Here is a 17,132-nt window from a genome sequence, read left to right as displayed (position 1 = left end):
AGCTGAGCTTATGTCAAGTGCTTATTGACATGGGGAAGGGCCTCCCTCCGTGATCTTCAGCTTGAGAACTGTAACCATCAAGTGTACTATTCACAAATCACTTTTCAGGCAAGCTCGTATACATTCAAGGCCTTGTCTTGCACTTTAAGAGACTTCAGTTAAAATACTCTCAAATTCTCTCATGCCAACCTCCCTGTACTTCAGCAAGGAGGCTCTACGAGCTACAAAAGGGGTGCATTCCAAGAAACCACCCACAGATGACTCCCTAACTTTACATGCTACTACTATAAGCGCTACATCACAAATGGCTGTCAGTTACATCTGTCGGCAACTCAGTGCTATTGAAAATATACTGGAAAAGATTATGTCCTTGACCTCCCAAAGATGCAAGCTGGGACACCAAAGAAAAAATTAAGATAATTAATTTATAGTCACTGGAGTTCCTCCGTTTTCATTTTTTTAGTATCTTGTGTTGTTGTTCTCTCATACGACTTTCACGTCCTTCTGGACTAATAATAAGCAGTACTATGAATAGCTGAAGGAAAGGAGAACATGCATGAGACCAACGAACCAGTAACGTAGCACATCAGTAATAATAGCATCAATGGATGGACAAGGGTAGAGAGGGCAGAGTGCAGCACAAAGAAATTAGCTCAGAGGGAAGCAGGTAAAGTGGCAGATTTCTTTTCACATACTTTCTGTAGGCACTATGAAAAATCCTCAGCAATAGCAGAGGAATGTAGAAACAAAAGTCATCTCAGCTTTCAGCTGCTATGCCCTAAGTGTCGTCAGGGACTCTGTGATGAAAGCTGAAATACAACAGTGCTGCAGCGGCTGCCACCAGTCTTGTGCAATGTAAGCGGCATGGTGGAAGAACTTAACTGGAACCTACCCCCACCCCATTCTAACTCTTGGGCTAAATTGTGTGGGGATAGGGTGTGCTCCCCACAGTGCCAAGACAAACATGATGAATGCTTGTTGTCAGGAAAAACACGTTTGGTAATTTATTTCAAAGTGCTTTTGTCATTTGATGAGAGAAATACTCTCTCTCTATAGCCATTCTTCAGATTAATGACTCTCATCCGGTCAAGCCTCAAATCTTGTATATCATGCTGGCATCAGAGGAACATTTCAGTTCAGTTTCTTCAGCAGAGGAACATCCCCCCCTTCTACCAAATTCATCACAACTCTCAAAACACGCTTACCTTTTCTTCTCAGGGCAACACAACATGTAAGACACCAACTCAGTCTCTGCCTCTGAGAGCACTAGCTGCTGAGCAGACAGCCTCACAAAGCCACCCACCAAACACTACTTGCATTCCTTACCAAAACAAGAGAAAATAATCAGGAAACCCTTGGAAAGAATCCTTTCTGTAGTAATGAGGAACGTTTAATGCATGTTAGCTGTAATCTGTATCCACTGCTTTATTACCTCCTTACCAGAACTTTTAGAAAACACACCAAGAAGTGACATACTTTCCCCAGATGAGAGAAACTGTCGTGGGGGAATGCAGAAGACAAGTCTCTACTGTGCAGACTCCATCCTTGACCATCACACACAGGCAATTCACTGCACTGCAGCGCACAGCAAGCCGCAGAGACAGAACAAAGAACTTGGCACGCAGCGCGCAGCCCACACATGAGGGTATTATGGTAACACAAACACAATCCCTCCCTCACACACAGAAACAGTGGAAAACCCTTCAACCTCACCTAGAGATGGAGTCATCGTTGCCATGGGGTTGGTGGGATCAAGCTGGAATCCACCCATCATGAACTGTGCATCTGATGAAGTGCTATCCATCTTCAGGTTGGGAAGGTTCATGTTCTGGGCCAGGTAGTACTGGTAGAGCTCGGCCTCGGCAGGGGACGGCAGGCTACCGAGGCCCAGGTGCCGGTTGTGTTGGATTTGGGACATGTTTTGCTGAAGCAGCATCATATTGTGCATGTGCTTCTCACTGGTCATGTGGATACGAAGGTTTCTAGCTACGTTGGTCTCATAGTCGCACACCTCGCACCGCCACGTGGGTTTGGTTTTTGGTTTGGTGGGGGAGGGGGCCCCACAGGTGCTACCAATGTTGGCGGCTGCAGCGGCCGCGGCTGCTGCAGCCGCTGCTGCCGCCCCGGCGGTGTGGCTGAAGACTTGCTCTCCCCCTCCGTTCTGCAGGTTTTGCATGTTGTTGAGATGCTTGTCAGACTGCATATGAATACTGAGGTTGCCTTTGGTAGTAGTGGAGTAGTTACAGACCTCGCAGCGGAAGGGCTTGTAACCACAGGTGTAGCTCTCACCCCGTGCCAGCCGTGGGTGCGGCTGCCCACTTTTGCAGTAGACACAGGAGCCACCCGGCTCAGGATGTTTCTCCTTCATGTGCGCCTCAAGCGTCTGCTGGTACTTGTAGTGCCAATTGCACTTGGGACACTTGAGTGTCTTACATGAGTTGCGAGAATGCATCATAGTCATGTGGCCACCCAGCGACCGCGAGGAGCCCAGGACCGTGTCACACTTTGGGCACTCCACGCCGCTCCCCGAGGGGCACTCCCCACCCCCAAGTTCACAGAGGGGGCCAGCATGCTGGTGATGGGAGATGTAGCTCCCGTCCTCGCCCTCTGTGCTCTCATTTGGTTCTGGTGCTGTGGCATTGTCTTTATTGGCACTTTCATCGATAAAGTCCAGCCTCCTGCTGCCCTCTGCCACGTTGGCTCCACCGCCCTCATTGTTAAAGCTTAAGTGATTCCTCCTGTTTGCACCATCAAAGACAAAGGAAGAAGCAGAATTAGAACTAGTAGAAGCTGTGCCCCGCGACAGGGTCTGGAGCACGTTAGGCATTAAGGGAGAGTTAGAAATGCTTTGGTTTGAGAGAGCAAGGTCCTTTTTGCTGCTGCTGCTGCTGCCGCCTGCCACAGCCCCAGAGTCCTCCTGGGGCCTGTCCTCCAGTTCATCCTCCAACTCGCTTGGAAACAGTCCTTTGCAACCCTCATCATCCTCATCTTCTTCCTCTTCCTCCTCCTCCTCTTCCTCCTCCTCTTCCTCCACCTCCTCCTCTTCTTCCTCTTCTACCTCTTCAACTGGCTCTGCCTTCTCAGAAAGGCTGTCCTGGTCGCCCCCTTCTTGCTTCTCCCCCTCTGCCACCCCAGGGTCCTTCCCCTCGGAGGATTTGGTGGGACTGGAAGCCAGCGGGCCCAGGGGGACTGAGGTAATTGGAGTCTTCAGAGCCGAGCTGGTCAGCCCACCCAGGTTGAGGAGCGTACCAGGGGCCAGGACACCTGACGGCGGCGGCTCCGCTCCGCCAGCTGGCCCAGCCTGGAGGGCCTGCTCGCCTTCCATACGAATGCCACTGAATTTACCATAAAAACTGTGTCCAGGGCCTATGAGGTTAGCTGTGGAAACAAGAGGGTGCTGAAAGGTTTTGTTTTTTGGTTCCAGAAAGCTGACAAGGGGTTCCTTGTCTTTGCCTATCCCTTGGATGATAGCGGAGATGTTCTTATTGCTAAGAATTTTCCGCTCCTCCTCACTCAGAGTCATTCGGTGGTCGTGCACCGCATGGGTCACGAATGAGCGGACATACCCAAAGGAGAGCTTGCACAAGAAACACATAAGGATGGGCTTCCTCTTCCCGTAGAGCACAAAGCCATCAAATTTGGACAGGTCCACATTGTTGGGAACATCTTTGGATACGCAGGAGCTTTTGGCAGAACCATCGCTGTTCAGGTAATCCTTGTTGCTTTTGTGTCGCACATCGAAGACGCGGAAGCTGTGCAGGACGGGGCTGATGCCCGCCAGGGCTGAGGTATTCGGGAAGGCCTGGTCTGAGCCCTCAAACCACTTCCCGAAGGATGAGGCTATGTGGAAGGTGTTGATGATCTGTGGGTAGACGGGGGCGGCGGCGGAGGGCTCTCCCTGCTTGGAGAGAGAGTTCGGGAGCAGCGAGGGGAGAGCCCCGCTGCCACTGCCACAAGCGCCCCCGCTCTGCACCAGCTGGCTGAGGCTCTCCACGATGTAGGCTGAGCCATCCGGCTGGTAGACGATCTCACCGGCCAGGTTCTCCACATCGCTCTCCTCGTCCCCGTCCTCACTGCTCTCGCTCCCGCTCTCCCCCCTCAGAGGCGGGGGCGGGCGGGCGCCGGCGCAGCGGTGCTCCATGTAGCTCTGGAGGCCAGCGAAGGAGGCCGCGCACTGGCCGCAGCTCACCTCCTTGCCGGCGGGCTCGGTGCCGGGGCCGGCCGCGGCGCTGCTCTCGGGGACGCGCTCAGGGAAAGGGACCCTCAGGCTGTCCAGGGGTCCGCGGCTCTCCGCCGCGGGCTGCTCCATGCTGCCGGCCGTGTCCGGGAGGTGGGTGCTGTTGAGATCAGTCCATTGCTGGTGCTGAGGGATGCCGCACCCATTGTCCTTCCCGGGGATGACGGGCGAGTCACAGCCTTCCATGGCAGGGCCGGCACGGAGCGCTCATTGCACCCGGTACGGCTGGGACCTGCAGGCAGGGAGAGAGGAAAAACCCAGGTGAGTCAGAGAGAAGACGACACAGTTCCCATATAAAGACCATGCATCGCAAACGCCCTGGGGATCCCGCTCTCTGGGATCACAAGGGATGGCACGAGAACTGGTTTCCCAAAACAGGCTCCAGGAACAGAAGACCCGACCTAGGATGCTGCACTGGGAGTGCAACCACAGGAAACGAGCAATGGCAACCAAAAGGTGCTCGCCACCTTCCACTTTCCCTGAGTCACTGAGGGGAGCAAGAACGGCAAGAGGCTCATCAAAGAGAGCTGGAAGGTGGGGAAAACCTCCCCCTTCACCTTCCCTGAAGGGGGACAGGAAGATCGTAGGAACTGCATTGACACCCACAGAGCTTTAGATCTCCCGAAAGATCTTCAAAAAATAAAAATAAAAAAGATTAATAGAAAAGCTTTTGAGAGAAGCAGAGTTAGGAAGCTACAAAAGAATACTGCCAGAACTTCAAAACTTTGTAAAAATTGTAGTCCCATATCTGTGGCTTCCTAAGTCAGATGCTGTTCTTTTCAGGCAATTCCCCTCTGTTAGCTGTTCCGGGAGCACAGCAAGCATCCTGGGCTCAGTCTCACACGTGCACCTCTGTAGTAGATCATGAGACCCAGAGCAAGAATTTTGGAGTCACAGGTTTTAGTATGCACGGGAGATTTATTTGCTGTTTTCTGGACAGAGTTTAAAAGGAGAGACGTCAGGAGAAAAACCAAACAGGAAATTCCAGATCTGACAAGGGTCCATCCTGGGGATCGGAAAGTGGTCAGCTCAACATGCTTCAGGAAGCTCCCAGAGATCCTGCAGGACGCAGCCTGAGCACAAACTGCTTCCCCTCAGCCCCCAAACGCAAATAGATGATACAGGTCCTGGAGGAGAAGGACGGACACCCCTCCCACTATTTCTATTCCGCCAAGTACGAGACCCAGAGACCTCACACCAAGAGGCAAGCAGCCGGTGAGCACAGGCTGCTGAACACGGCCAACATCCACAGCTCCCAGGTTTGCTGCAGCCTGGGGTTCTCCCTTATGCTGCAATCCTAATGGAGCCTGTTGGGCAAAATGAGCCTTTCTAGGGGTTACAGACCTATGAGCTTAGGTCCCCAAAACGCTACTGTTATGAGCTGGAGCACTACAATGCAGACCGCAGATCAGTAAGAGATTGCCAGTTCAGCTGCAAACCTACCAAGAATTCTGCGTGCAAGGATGCATCTCTATAGTCTTCTTCCTATAGAGAAATGCTGGGCAAGCCAAATGGGATAAAACACCCACAGAAATTAAAACCCTACTACCTCATCCGCAATAGTGGTTTTCAACCTTTGAACAGATTTCCTTCTACATACAGATAAAAAACATACAACCAAAAACAACTCGGGGTCAAAACTGTAAAAGCAGAGGAGAACTCCACATTTTTAGGATCAACAAACCACTGGTACTCTAGATCCGTGGTTATCAATGCCATGGAGGAACTTCTACATAGAATTCTATCTTCCACCAACCAAATGTAAGCATGCTTGTGTACATACAAACAGATGTGGTTTTTTTAAGCTCTCTTGGTTTGAGAAGTCCATTCACATTAACAGCCTGCTACTGCCCTTTGTCTCTTTCAGAGACTATTAGTGTTTTGACAACCTAAAATGCTACCTAAACATTAAATATTGTAATTATACTTTGAAACTTTTTCCAGTACTTTCTAGCTTGATCTGAGTCCATGAGATACGGCAGACTCCTGAGAGCTTCTTTAGAGCAGTGTACCTGTAACACAGGCACACCTTGCATGCAACTGCGCCAGCACCTTGCTGCTGCACAGATGTGCGACTCTTACTTAACTAAGGAAAGAGAAAGAAAAGTATGGAAAGAACTAAACATTTGTCAGAGAATGCCTCATCAGTTGCAAAGCTGGTAACACACGACAGAAGTACAGAATGAAGTATCTGAACTAGTTCAAGCAAAAGAAAACGCAGCAACGTTAAATGGCCTCTCTCATCTTCCTGCTTTCATTATCTACCAGCTTATTTTCCCTCAGTACCAGCAGCCATCCCTCCTTTTCCTGGTTTGCCTGCAAGTCTCGACCTCTTTTCCCTTCATACCGTTTCCTACGTAACTATGTATATGGAATGACAGACGCGTGTGCTTACAACACATGAATTTATATGCCTTCACTTTCTCCAAGCCCTTCTTCATCCACAATAACGTAAATGCCTAAGTCCTGTGATATTACAGATCAACATTAATAACAGTATGTTAGAGGGGTCCCTCTAGGTGTGAAAAGGATCTCTCTCACCTATCCCCCAAAGACTGCTCTTCCCTTTGGGGCTACCCCTGCCTGCGCTCAGGAGTACACGCCACGCATGCTTCTGGCTAGCAGCTGTTGAACAGCTTCTGATGCCCTTTCCCCTGTGCTGCTGAGCCTCCTGCTGCAGAGGAAAGCAAAAGCTCCCCCTGCTAGCACCAGAAAGCACTCCAGCATTCAGAGGGAGGCGTCTTCTGTTTTGTCCTCACCCCTGCATCAGGGATAACGCTCCCCAGCACCCAAACACTATTCCAGCGTTGTGGGAATCAGAAGTGGAATAATCGGACAAAAGCAAGCCTGACCTTCTTTCTCACACTGCTGACCACCAGATTTGGATTCTGGACATCCCCACCTGAAGGTATCTGGGCAGTTTTCCATTCTATTTTACTTCAGCTGAAACTTGAGAAAAAGTATTTACTGCTACTTGTGAAGGCAGAAAGTAGCAGTTCTCAAAGCAAGCGCAGAGCAGCTGCCTACAGAGGGACACAGAGGCACAAGGGTTTTACGATCCAAAGTGTTTGTACACACAGCTTTATAGCATTTCCAGTTCCCACCTTCCTTGGACCTTATGCCATGCACAGCTATCTGTGTGGCTGCATTGGGAATAAATAGCAGCTTGATCTGCAATAGAAATAACCTGGTGCGCTGAATGGAATAAGAAAGGAATACCTTGATTCTGTTGACAAAAGGCTCAGTCATCCCAGACACCGTTTTGCTTACCTTAGCTAAAATGATGTTTTAACAGTGCCTTGTAACAGCTCTTGCTCACTAGCTCTTTCCCACTAAACATGTCTTTAGCTATGCGTTTTCCTCAAATTGATACCAGATTCTTCTGTAATGAAGCTGCATATTCATCCTTCCACAACATGACATATCCTCTCCTCCTAACTGCTACCTTTGTATTGACAACTGTGATCCAAATCAAACTGAAACATTCGTATTGGGTGAAAACTGAGTAAAATGAGAAACTCTATAAGCCTTGTATTTCTGCCAAGAAAAGTTTTGGGAATATCTGCGCAGACTTCAAAACACAACGTGGAACAAGAGTACCCCAATTTCAAAACACCTCCACAAAAAGCATTCAGTTTGCCAGCCTGGACAAAAATTCCCTGCCGTTAAATAAGTAAAAATCCGAAAATCAAATAAATAAATTAGAAAAAGAAATCATCATTAAGAAGACGGTAAAATAGCAAAGCACAGCTAGCTCCCCAGGAACCGTGCACAGACAACACACAACATGAATCTGAGCATCTCCATTATCAAGAACTCTTGATTGGCAGAAAGATGCCTGACTGACAATTGGGCCAAAAGGGTTAGCAGGGCTGATGGGGCGGGAGGGTTAACAGCCTGATTGTAAAATCAATGTAATAAATGCTTGGTAAGTTACAGGAACATGCGGGAAGAGAAGGCCGCGATTGATAAAGGACTGCGGCTTTGATGCTGCACTGGGGACTTGTTTATTGACAAGAAAGCCAATCTCTTCTCCGAGCCAGGCCAGGCCAGGCAAACCTGCAAGCGCTTACCAATTAATTGGTGGGCTTTTCTGCCTTGGGTTGCTTTAACATGTCTCCCCCCGCTCCCAGTTAACCAGCTCAGGAGGTGCTGCTCTAAAGGAATCTTTTCTCTGTTTGCTCGGCGTGTAGCCCTGTTGGGGCAGGTGGGAAACGCCACCGTCAGAACACGGCCTGCCTGCTCCGTGCAGAGCCCCCAGGCACGTGCCAAGCCCCTTTCAAACCCAGCGTCATCTCCAGAGCCATTCCTAAAGAACGATGCTGAAGGAGGAAAAGGCGCAGATTTGTTTCCATTCACACACGAACTGTAGGTATCATCCCTTTAAACAGAAAGGGGCAATTTCCTTGTTAATGCAAACTAGGCCTTCTGCTGGAGCACAATGTGGTCCACTACCAGGGGCCCTGCACCCTCCTCTGAGGCCTTCCCTAAATGACCCAGAGGGGACGCAGAGAGCTGGCGAGGACAGACCAACCCTGCGCGCTCCACACCTCCCCATCCTCTCCCCGGCCCCCCGCCCTCTTTGCTCTGTTTATCAGCCAGTCAATAAGAAAAGGTAGTTCTTACTTAAGGAGGCAGAAGTCAACTCGTCAGGTCGATCAGCACTCTGTCTGTAAACATGGTTTCCCGTAAAATCAATGAACTCCAGTTACAGAGAGAACAGCCTGAGCGCCAGAGACTCCCCGTGCCCCCGCCGCGGGGAAGGGCTCTCCCTCGCTCCCTTCTCCAGCCTCGTGTCCCACGGCTGCTCCACGCAGCTTGCAGCCGCCCAGGGCTCCCATCGCTGCGCTCGCCGTGCCTCCCGCAGGCAGCGCACCCAACCCCGCAGCATCGCTGCGCCTCGCACCCTTCGGAGGTTTGGGACCCGCTGGGACGGCTCTCCCAGGCGCAGGCAGCAGCAGGCAGGGAGTTCCTACCAGGGCAGGAGCAGCAGCCACAGCGGCCCAGAGCTGAACCGCAGCTGCAGGGCCCGGCGTGCCCAGAAGCACTGCGCTGTGCCCCACGTTTTCATCGGGAGTTTCTACCGACCACGGCTGCTCCGTCTGCAGCCATGCTCTGTCCGGAGCACAAGTGAGGTCGACCCCCGCTGCTCCCCGTCACCTCCTTGCAGCTCGCCGTTTTGCTCTCCACACAACCAGAACTGCCATCTTACAGCAACGCTTCCACCGCCGAGGAGCCGACCGCAGCTCGCGGGGCAGCCCCCAGCCCGCGACGCCGCGCATCTTCCTCCCCAGCGCGGCGGCGGCACGGGGAAGGGAGAGCGGGAGGGAGGAGGGGGCTCCTGCTGTTGCCCAGGCTTCCCGAGAATTAAATATGAACAGCCGTGCTGTGTAATTTTAAATTGTTAATTAGCACAGGGTTAATTAGGCGGCCCTTTCACAAGAGGCTGTTTGGCAGTAAACCAAGACTGGAAGCAATGAGGAAGGAGGAAAACAAAAGGAGAAAGAGACAGTGAGAAACTGTTCCCTCAGCTAATGACCCACATGGCACCATGAAAAAAGGGTGCTGAGGACAGGGAAAAGATACAAGCAGATGCATTACATCCACGGCCATTACCCTGGAAGATACCCAGCAAGGCACCCCACCCCCTGCCTATTCCCACAGCCCACACGGTGCGGAGAAGTGCTCAACCTTGTAATGAGCAGGGTCTGCTCCTTCAGAGCATCCTGGCAAGCAGCAGAGCCTCACAAATTCCAGCCAGCTTTTGATTTTTAAGCTTTATGCCATGGCCTCACAAAAGACAAGGCTTATGCAAACGCTTACAGTCAGCAACTGGACCCGAGTGCTTCCTGTTGCAGAGAACTGCACAACGGCCTCTAAACTTTGCAAATACACACCTACCTGTTGTGCCAACAGACGCTCTATAAATCAATACCATAAACACAGGCTGAGAGACTACCCTAGATTAGCTCTAGCACAGGTGCTGGTGATTCGCAGGGGAAGAGGAAAGGGTCAGAGGCAAGAGCACAAAGAAAGCGCAGGGACTGAGAGTAGCCTCGGAAGCTCTGTGCACACCCCTCCTTACTTGCTCATTGTGGCGTTTTAAGATGTCTCAGAAGGGCACAGCATGGCAAGATGCTAATGTTCGGGTCGGCCAAGAAGCACCTGACTCAGGAATGGCACAGGATGGCACTGGTTCCAGCCTAAAAAGCTAGGGGCGGACATGCTACTGAGTAGCCAAATAGCCGTGTAATCCCTAAGTCCAGGTCCGCTCAAAGCTTAATGCTCCTGGGAACAGAAAGCCTGGGAGGGGGAAGAAGGCGGTTACCCAATCCGTCTGGAGTGGTGACACAACGAACCCGGAGCATCAAAGCCTTCTGCGTCACTTCCCAGCACCTGGCGTGCTACAAAGCACTCTTGTAACACTTAGGAAATTGCATGTGGAAAAACATGATAAAAATCATTACCTAGAATCAAGAATTCAAAAACTAAGGAAAAACAGAACGTATGTTGTTGCCAAAGCAACTTTAATTTTGCTCCTCTATACATATGCATTATGACACTGCCTTTAATTACATGATCACACACTGCCTCACTTAGTAAGGAGAATGGTCACAAACCAGGGTAAAATAAAGTTGTGTGAGCATGTTGTCACTTTATGAGATTTATACAGTAGCTGTTATCACACAAATACGTGGAAAGTCACTTCCTAGAATAGAAAGATCTTTTTCAATTTCCTAAGCAACAAGGGCTGGATATTGGAGCTTGGTGGCAACACAGAGATAGCTTCAATTCCCAGCTTCAACAAAACGCGTTACGTTCTAACATACAGAAGATACGCGTGCCAGCTCTTTCATATTCATTAAGGTACCAGAAAGGTTGGTAAGTATTATTACTATGCAGGGAAATGTTGACCAGTCTGCAACGTTACTTGAAATATTAGGATAAAATGGTATAAATGAGCCAAAAATTATGTACAACAGTGAATGCGGATGCATGGCTTGAAGAATGATTTCTAGCTATGTTTTTTTTGTCCACATTTTACAATGTCAGTGCTCTGAGATTCTTCTTAAGGAATTCCTAACAAGAGGACTGAAAATAATGATATTTATTTGCTGAGTTCAATGCTTTAAAAAGAAGTTTTAAGCTCGTTTCCCTTTTTCACATATTAAGATGCATCTTGCGTGTTTCCAAGCAAGACAAAGCTGTGTTTTGGCATACACCTGATCGCAGTGGAGTTGCCTCATCAACAAATGAGTTTTGCTGAATATTCACAACGAGGTGCCGGCCCTGCCAAATCCTGAACAAACTCTCTATCTAGCCTTCTTCCTCATCTGAGGTTTGGGTTTACCAACCAAAAGCGTTCAAGCTCAGCTCTGAAACTCCTGGAGTTTCTCTGCAGACGCTGCTCAGCACTGCTGTTTCTATCTGGACACACGTCCGTGCCCACGCACCAGGAAGCCAGCAGACGTGCCCCTTGGTGGAAGAAGGGTCCAACCAACATCGACCCGCAGGTTCAAATACCTGATGACAGGAGTCCTGGTGCTGCAAGTACTCACGAACCAGCTCACTATCCTGCCAAAGCCCAGAGTTCGCATGCTTCTGCAGGAGTCCCTGTGAACACCACACGTTCTCCTTTCTAAGCGATTCTAACCAGCTGGTCCTGAAGGGCACAAGGTCCCCAGGAAGGATGAGGGAGGACACGGTGGCCTACGGAAAGGCGAGATTCATCAGGCACCTCAAAAGGACAGGACGGTCTTCTCCCTGCAGGAAGACAACCACACGGCGGGCTCGCCTTTGGCAGCCGACAGAGCTCCAGAACTGGCGTGCTGACAACACAAACCGGCGCTGCACTGCGCACGCTCGTTAACGCGGCAGAGAATACGAGCGCTCTCTTACACACAGGCTCACATGCATAAGCACAGCAAGTTCCTCAGATCTTCACAGGATCATTAGCATAAACAGCTTTTCAAGCAGCAGGAAGCAAAGGAAATGCTGAACAAAACAGGACTGAAAGCTGTAGGGCTCAAGCACTTGGCATGAAACTAAGAGAAAGGGTCTCCTTGAGAAGGTGAACCTTCTGCATTATCCACATTTTTTCCTCTGTCCTTCACACCAGCTAAAGTTGAGCCAATGAGAGAAATGCAAGGTTCAGGGAGCTTTTCAGAAAACATTTTGTTATGAACTATTATTCCAAGTTTGCTGATCCCTTTGAGCCAGCTACTGTACTACACACAAAAATATTTATATAATCACCAACCCACTGCCATTGAGAACAGAGTAATCCAGAGGAGTGCCAGAGGGTTTTAAGTGAGCAGCTGGGGAAAAGAGCGTTTATTCCTCCAGAGGCACTCTTTGGAGCAAAAGTATTTTGCAGTGGAGGTAGACTAGCTTAAGTCGCATTTCTCTACAAAACAAAGTAAAACACTTGCTTAGTTTATAAGCGACGTGTCATTTTCATGCTCCCAGGACACGGAGCTTGTTTTCCATGTCCTGCACGAACCTCCCTTCTCTTATGTCAGACATGACAGAAGTTTCAGATTGTGTTCCCACATTGGTTTGTTTTAAAACACTGCGCATTCCTTGATTCTTCAGTTGTGCAATTTACCCCTTTGCTCTAAAACCCCAACGTTTCTTGTCAAATGTCATTTCCAGACTCTGTTGCTGAATAAATAGCTACACTTGCATCTGGTTCACATATTCAGCGCAGTGTTGTTGACCTAACTCCAAAATTAACCAAAGAGCTATTGGGGACAGGCTGCTTCACTCAGTTGCACGGACTCCACAGTTCCTCAAATCCCATTCTTAGCGAAAGTGGTCTCACTGTTCCTTTTGCTGCAGTCTGAAGCTTGCCTTTTTTTGCCCCTCCTTCATCTTTATCCTAGTAACCTGTCCGATAAGAGCTGTCACAGCTCCTCTGTGGCCCCCCGTCCCTCACCACAAAGTGCAGTTACACCCAGCAAGACCATGCACTAGGTAACACCCACACTCATCCAACCCACAGAGATGCCCTGAATTAAAACTTGAGTTTTAAACACCAACTTTGATAGTTCATATGTATTTAAATCACCAGATCACTGCCACAGCGTAGCACGTATAGTAAGACTACAGGATGCAAACCAGAGCAGCGACTCCTGAAAGTGAGAAATTCCAGCTGGCTTCTGTTGCTTTGCTGACCCTCTCCCCTCCTTCCAGTTACTCGATGTGCTGGGCAGTCCCACCCAGTAAGAAACTGGAGACATTTTGCACTGCTGTACAGAGGGCTGACTCTTATAAACCACCACAGGCAAACTCCAACCAGGCCCTCAACAGGACTTCAAAAGCAGACAGAGCCAGCCTCAGATGGCCCAGCCTGGAAAGCCAATGCTGTGCTGTCAGACAGCACCCTCCTAGCAATACTCTTCACAGCACACAGCCTGCAGACTCTCATGCCTAGCAAGAAGCCCTGCCAGCGCTCCTTCCTTTCTGCTCTTTTACCCAAACAACATATGTGTTCCAGACTAGTGTCAAGGGCCAAACAGAGGGTAAGAGTTAGACTCGTAAGTCATGCCGATCTTCTCTGCCAGGGCTCAGATCCAGTCCTTGTTAGGAAACAGACGCGCTGCCTGGTCCCGGGCTCGGTCACTCCTTCCCACCCCTCGGGAAAGCCTGTGCTTTGCACCACCAGAGCACGCTCAGAGACAGGACCTCAGCATTAGGTCATTCAGGAACCATCCCGCTCGCTACCTCGACAAACACCGCCGCTGCCCGATCTGTTAGCGCTGAATCACACGCTGCTGTTGCGAAGCCCCATTGCAAAGGTCACAAGCACATGTGCTCAGACGCGCTGCCAGCGTTTTGGCACGGAGTACGTTTTACTGGTCACAGTCACAGTGCTGCGACGGAACCTTCGGAAATAAATAAATAGAGTCCTAAAACAGGTGAAGAAATCTGCCAGTACGCTTGGGAAAGCTTCTCAGGTAGACTGTATTTTATGCCAACTTTTAGCAGATCAGAGAGGTCCAGGAGGTCCCAGGTTCCCACAAAGAGAGCATCTGCACACTCACCTGCTTACAAAACACTGCCCTGTTCTAGACTCCAGGTACAGCGTGAGGATTTTCTTTATCTGGTCAAAATAAACCCTTCTGATTGCAGCAACCAACGGGCGTCAATAACTACACGCCACTCAACAGGCTCAAAGTCTCAAGTTCATGCTCTCTAGGTCCACAGAATGCAGCCACTCTATCAGCAGCTACATCCCTGTAACACTTTAGAACAAACACATCTCTTGTGAAAGTTTAACTGTCTCACAAGGGAGAACTGACACGGATTCAGACAAATACAAGTTCCAAAGCACATGCCCAATGGGTCTGTACAGACTCCCAAACCCAGGTACAGAGGCATCACGGCACACCCCCGTAGGACCAGGCATCCTCACAGCTGTCACTTCAGGGTGGGGAAGGAACTTGCTACACGTGCTTTGAGACCTCCAGGACTGAAAGCGTTACTCTGATGCTTGCCCTCTTGCTAATTGTGGGTTTTATTTTTATTTCCTATTACCCTCTTGCACGCCTGATGAGATTATCTTACCGGAACTGACACAGCTGGAGGCTGTAGCCATACATGGAGCCTCTCAGGAGGCAATGCAATTTTATTTTCATTGATCAGAAATCAGCAGGGCAGTAAATGATGGGAAATTCCATTAGGAGAAATACTGGGCCATGAGACTCAACTATCTAGGTACACCCAAATCCCACAAAGTCCTGTCTTAAAGTCCCATCTGGATCCTGACATAGTCATCTTTCTTCCTCCCAAAATGGAGTAAGCTACTAACCTGATATTCTTAATCGCTGACTGCTCTGCTAGAAGCTGAGGCAATGCTGTCAAAACACCCCCAAGGGTTCACTTAGTTGAAACAAAGTCTTTGGTACACACGGCAGCATTTAGCTCTCCCAGCTCAGCCTTGCTGGCTGCTGCAGGATCAATGGGGTTTTACGAGCACACGTCCTATTCCGCAGCCACCAGATAGCATTTGCTGTCAGAGGTCAGGTAAGTACGAGATGTGACAGCACACCCATGAATTACCCAATTCTCGGGTAGTCCCAGCAGACCCAGAAGCAGCTGAGGGCATGCCCAGCACACACTCCCATTTCAGTCCCATTCTGAGCCCAGGACCTGGCAAAGCACTACAACCTCACTGAAGAAAGAGCAGTCTTCTTCAAGGACAGCACCCACAGTGCATGCACTACTTTGGTGAAACCCCTTCCAACAACGCACTACAAAATACTGTTACATGCCCACGCTGATTTTAGCCCAAACCACAAATCACATTTCAATCCTTCTATTTTAAAATACCATGTATGCAGACTTTTTGTGTTCAATTTCACATTCCCGGATTAAAATCCTACCATCAAGCATCTCCAAATAAAAGCTCTTTTTGACCCTGCCCACTGTTAAATTTCTGCGAACATCTAGGTTGAAACCCAAGTCTTTTGCCTCCTGCAGCAGGACAGCCAACCCCACCAGGAGAGCACGGGTTAACAGAAGCTGACCGCAGCACAGTTGTTAAGGTAATCAATACCAGTGAGATACTAAAGCAGCATAAGCCACATTATTGATTGCCAAGCAGATGATAAAACTGTTTATTATGATAATTGCAGGGTGCCTGCAAGATGCTTCTAGCGCTGTCTTGAGCTTTTTACAAAAATAAGCATTGCCAGGTCTTAATCTTCTGTCTGAGGACCTCCTGAACCCTGGTAAAAGTCCTCCACACTCTGCTATTCCAGAGCACTAACCCTGGGCTACCTTCACCTCCAAGCTCCTGCTCGGATGGAGAAGGTCACATTGCTAGAGGTAGTCCCTGAACTATTTATCACGCGCACACCCTGTATCGTGATGCCACTCTTACAGGCACAGACCTATGCTCACCTTTCTCTTGAGCAACCCCTCCCAGGGAAGGAAGAGAAATACCAAAAACTCTAACTTCAGTTCTCAATCCTCCCTCTGATCAGCTAAAAATCAAAACTCCTAAATTTCCCACTTCAAAAGATTTTCTTCAGTATTTCAATAATTTTTTTCTTTAGACTTTCCGGTTTATCTACCTACTTTTTAGGAAGTTTAACAGAATTCTCCCCTCCAGGGCTGAAATTATTGTGCGATACATTAAGAATTTTTTTTAGATAACCGACCTCCAGATATATTCAGTTTGGGAGATTCACCTCTGTGTGACATTGGGTATATGTGCGTGCAGGCCATACCACAAGGAAGATGACAGCAACTCGGCACCAGGTGCCTGCAAGATGAGCAGCTTATCTACCAGGAAAAAGTAAGACAACACTACAGATACCAAAAAGCTTCTCCTGAACTAAACACAATAACATGTACCAACTGGCCTACAGAAAATAAGCAAAATGTAAACTGCCTGACTGCATCTCCTCTGGCAAAAGCATCTCTTACTTCAACAACAGGAGCAGGAATGGAAACTATAACATAACTGGGCTCCATGCTAACACTGCTATCAAATCACAGCTGAAAATGAGTTTTAACAAGGACTGAAGCTCCAGGGTTCTGTCAGCAGCTCTACGGGAACTAATTATGAAGCACAGGTCCCATTATCTCCCAGTATGGACAAGGCTCTGACAGCTTCATTTAGGTATTAACCCGAAGGCCCATATGCTACGGGCTGCACGCGGTACTCGGCGCAGAACTCCACTATTCTGGCTAGCTGCTTTCAGGCAAGCAGGTCACTTTCTCTAAGTAAGCCGAGTCTATATTTGCAAAATAGACTTCATGCCAGTCAAGGCAGTCTTACTATGGACTGGCCTCAACCTGTATCACACCACTGATGGTGCTTCTAGATAATGTTCTAGCTCTTTCTTCCTCCTCCTCACATCTTCTCCCATCACCACTGGGATGA

General features: G+C 49.2%; 1 protein-coding gene across 14 annotated transcripts in view; it reads right to left on the bottom strand.

Moving 5' to 3' along the window:
* ZFHX3 (zinc finger homeobox 3) overlaps positions 1–17,132 on the bottom strand; it is a 623,242-nt gene that overhangs the window by 109,939 nt on the left and 496,171 nt on the right. For all 14 annotated transcript variants that reach the window (XM_083851816.1, XM_083851809.1, XM_083851814.1 and 11 more), the window contains one exon: positions 1,714–4,469. In XM_083851816.1, coding sequence (XP_083707942.1) covers positions 1,714–4,423 — 2,710 coding nt within the window. In that variant the 5' untranslated portion in view covers positions 4,424–4,469. The remainder of the gene's footprint in view (positions 1–1,713; positions 4,470–17,132) is intronic.

Source organism: Anser anser (assembly GCF_964211835.1).
Source record: "Anser anser genome assembly, chromosome: 11".
In the NCBI taxonomy this organism is placed as follows: domain Eukaryota; kingdom Metazoa; phylum Chordata; class Aves; order Anseriformes; family Anatidae; genus Anser; species Anser anser.
Note: the sequence above shows the minus strand (reverse complement) of the source record. Positions and strands in the feature narration are given on the sequence as shown.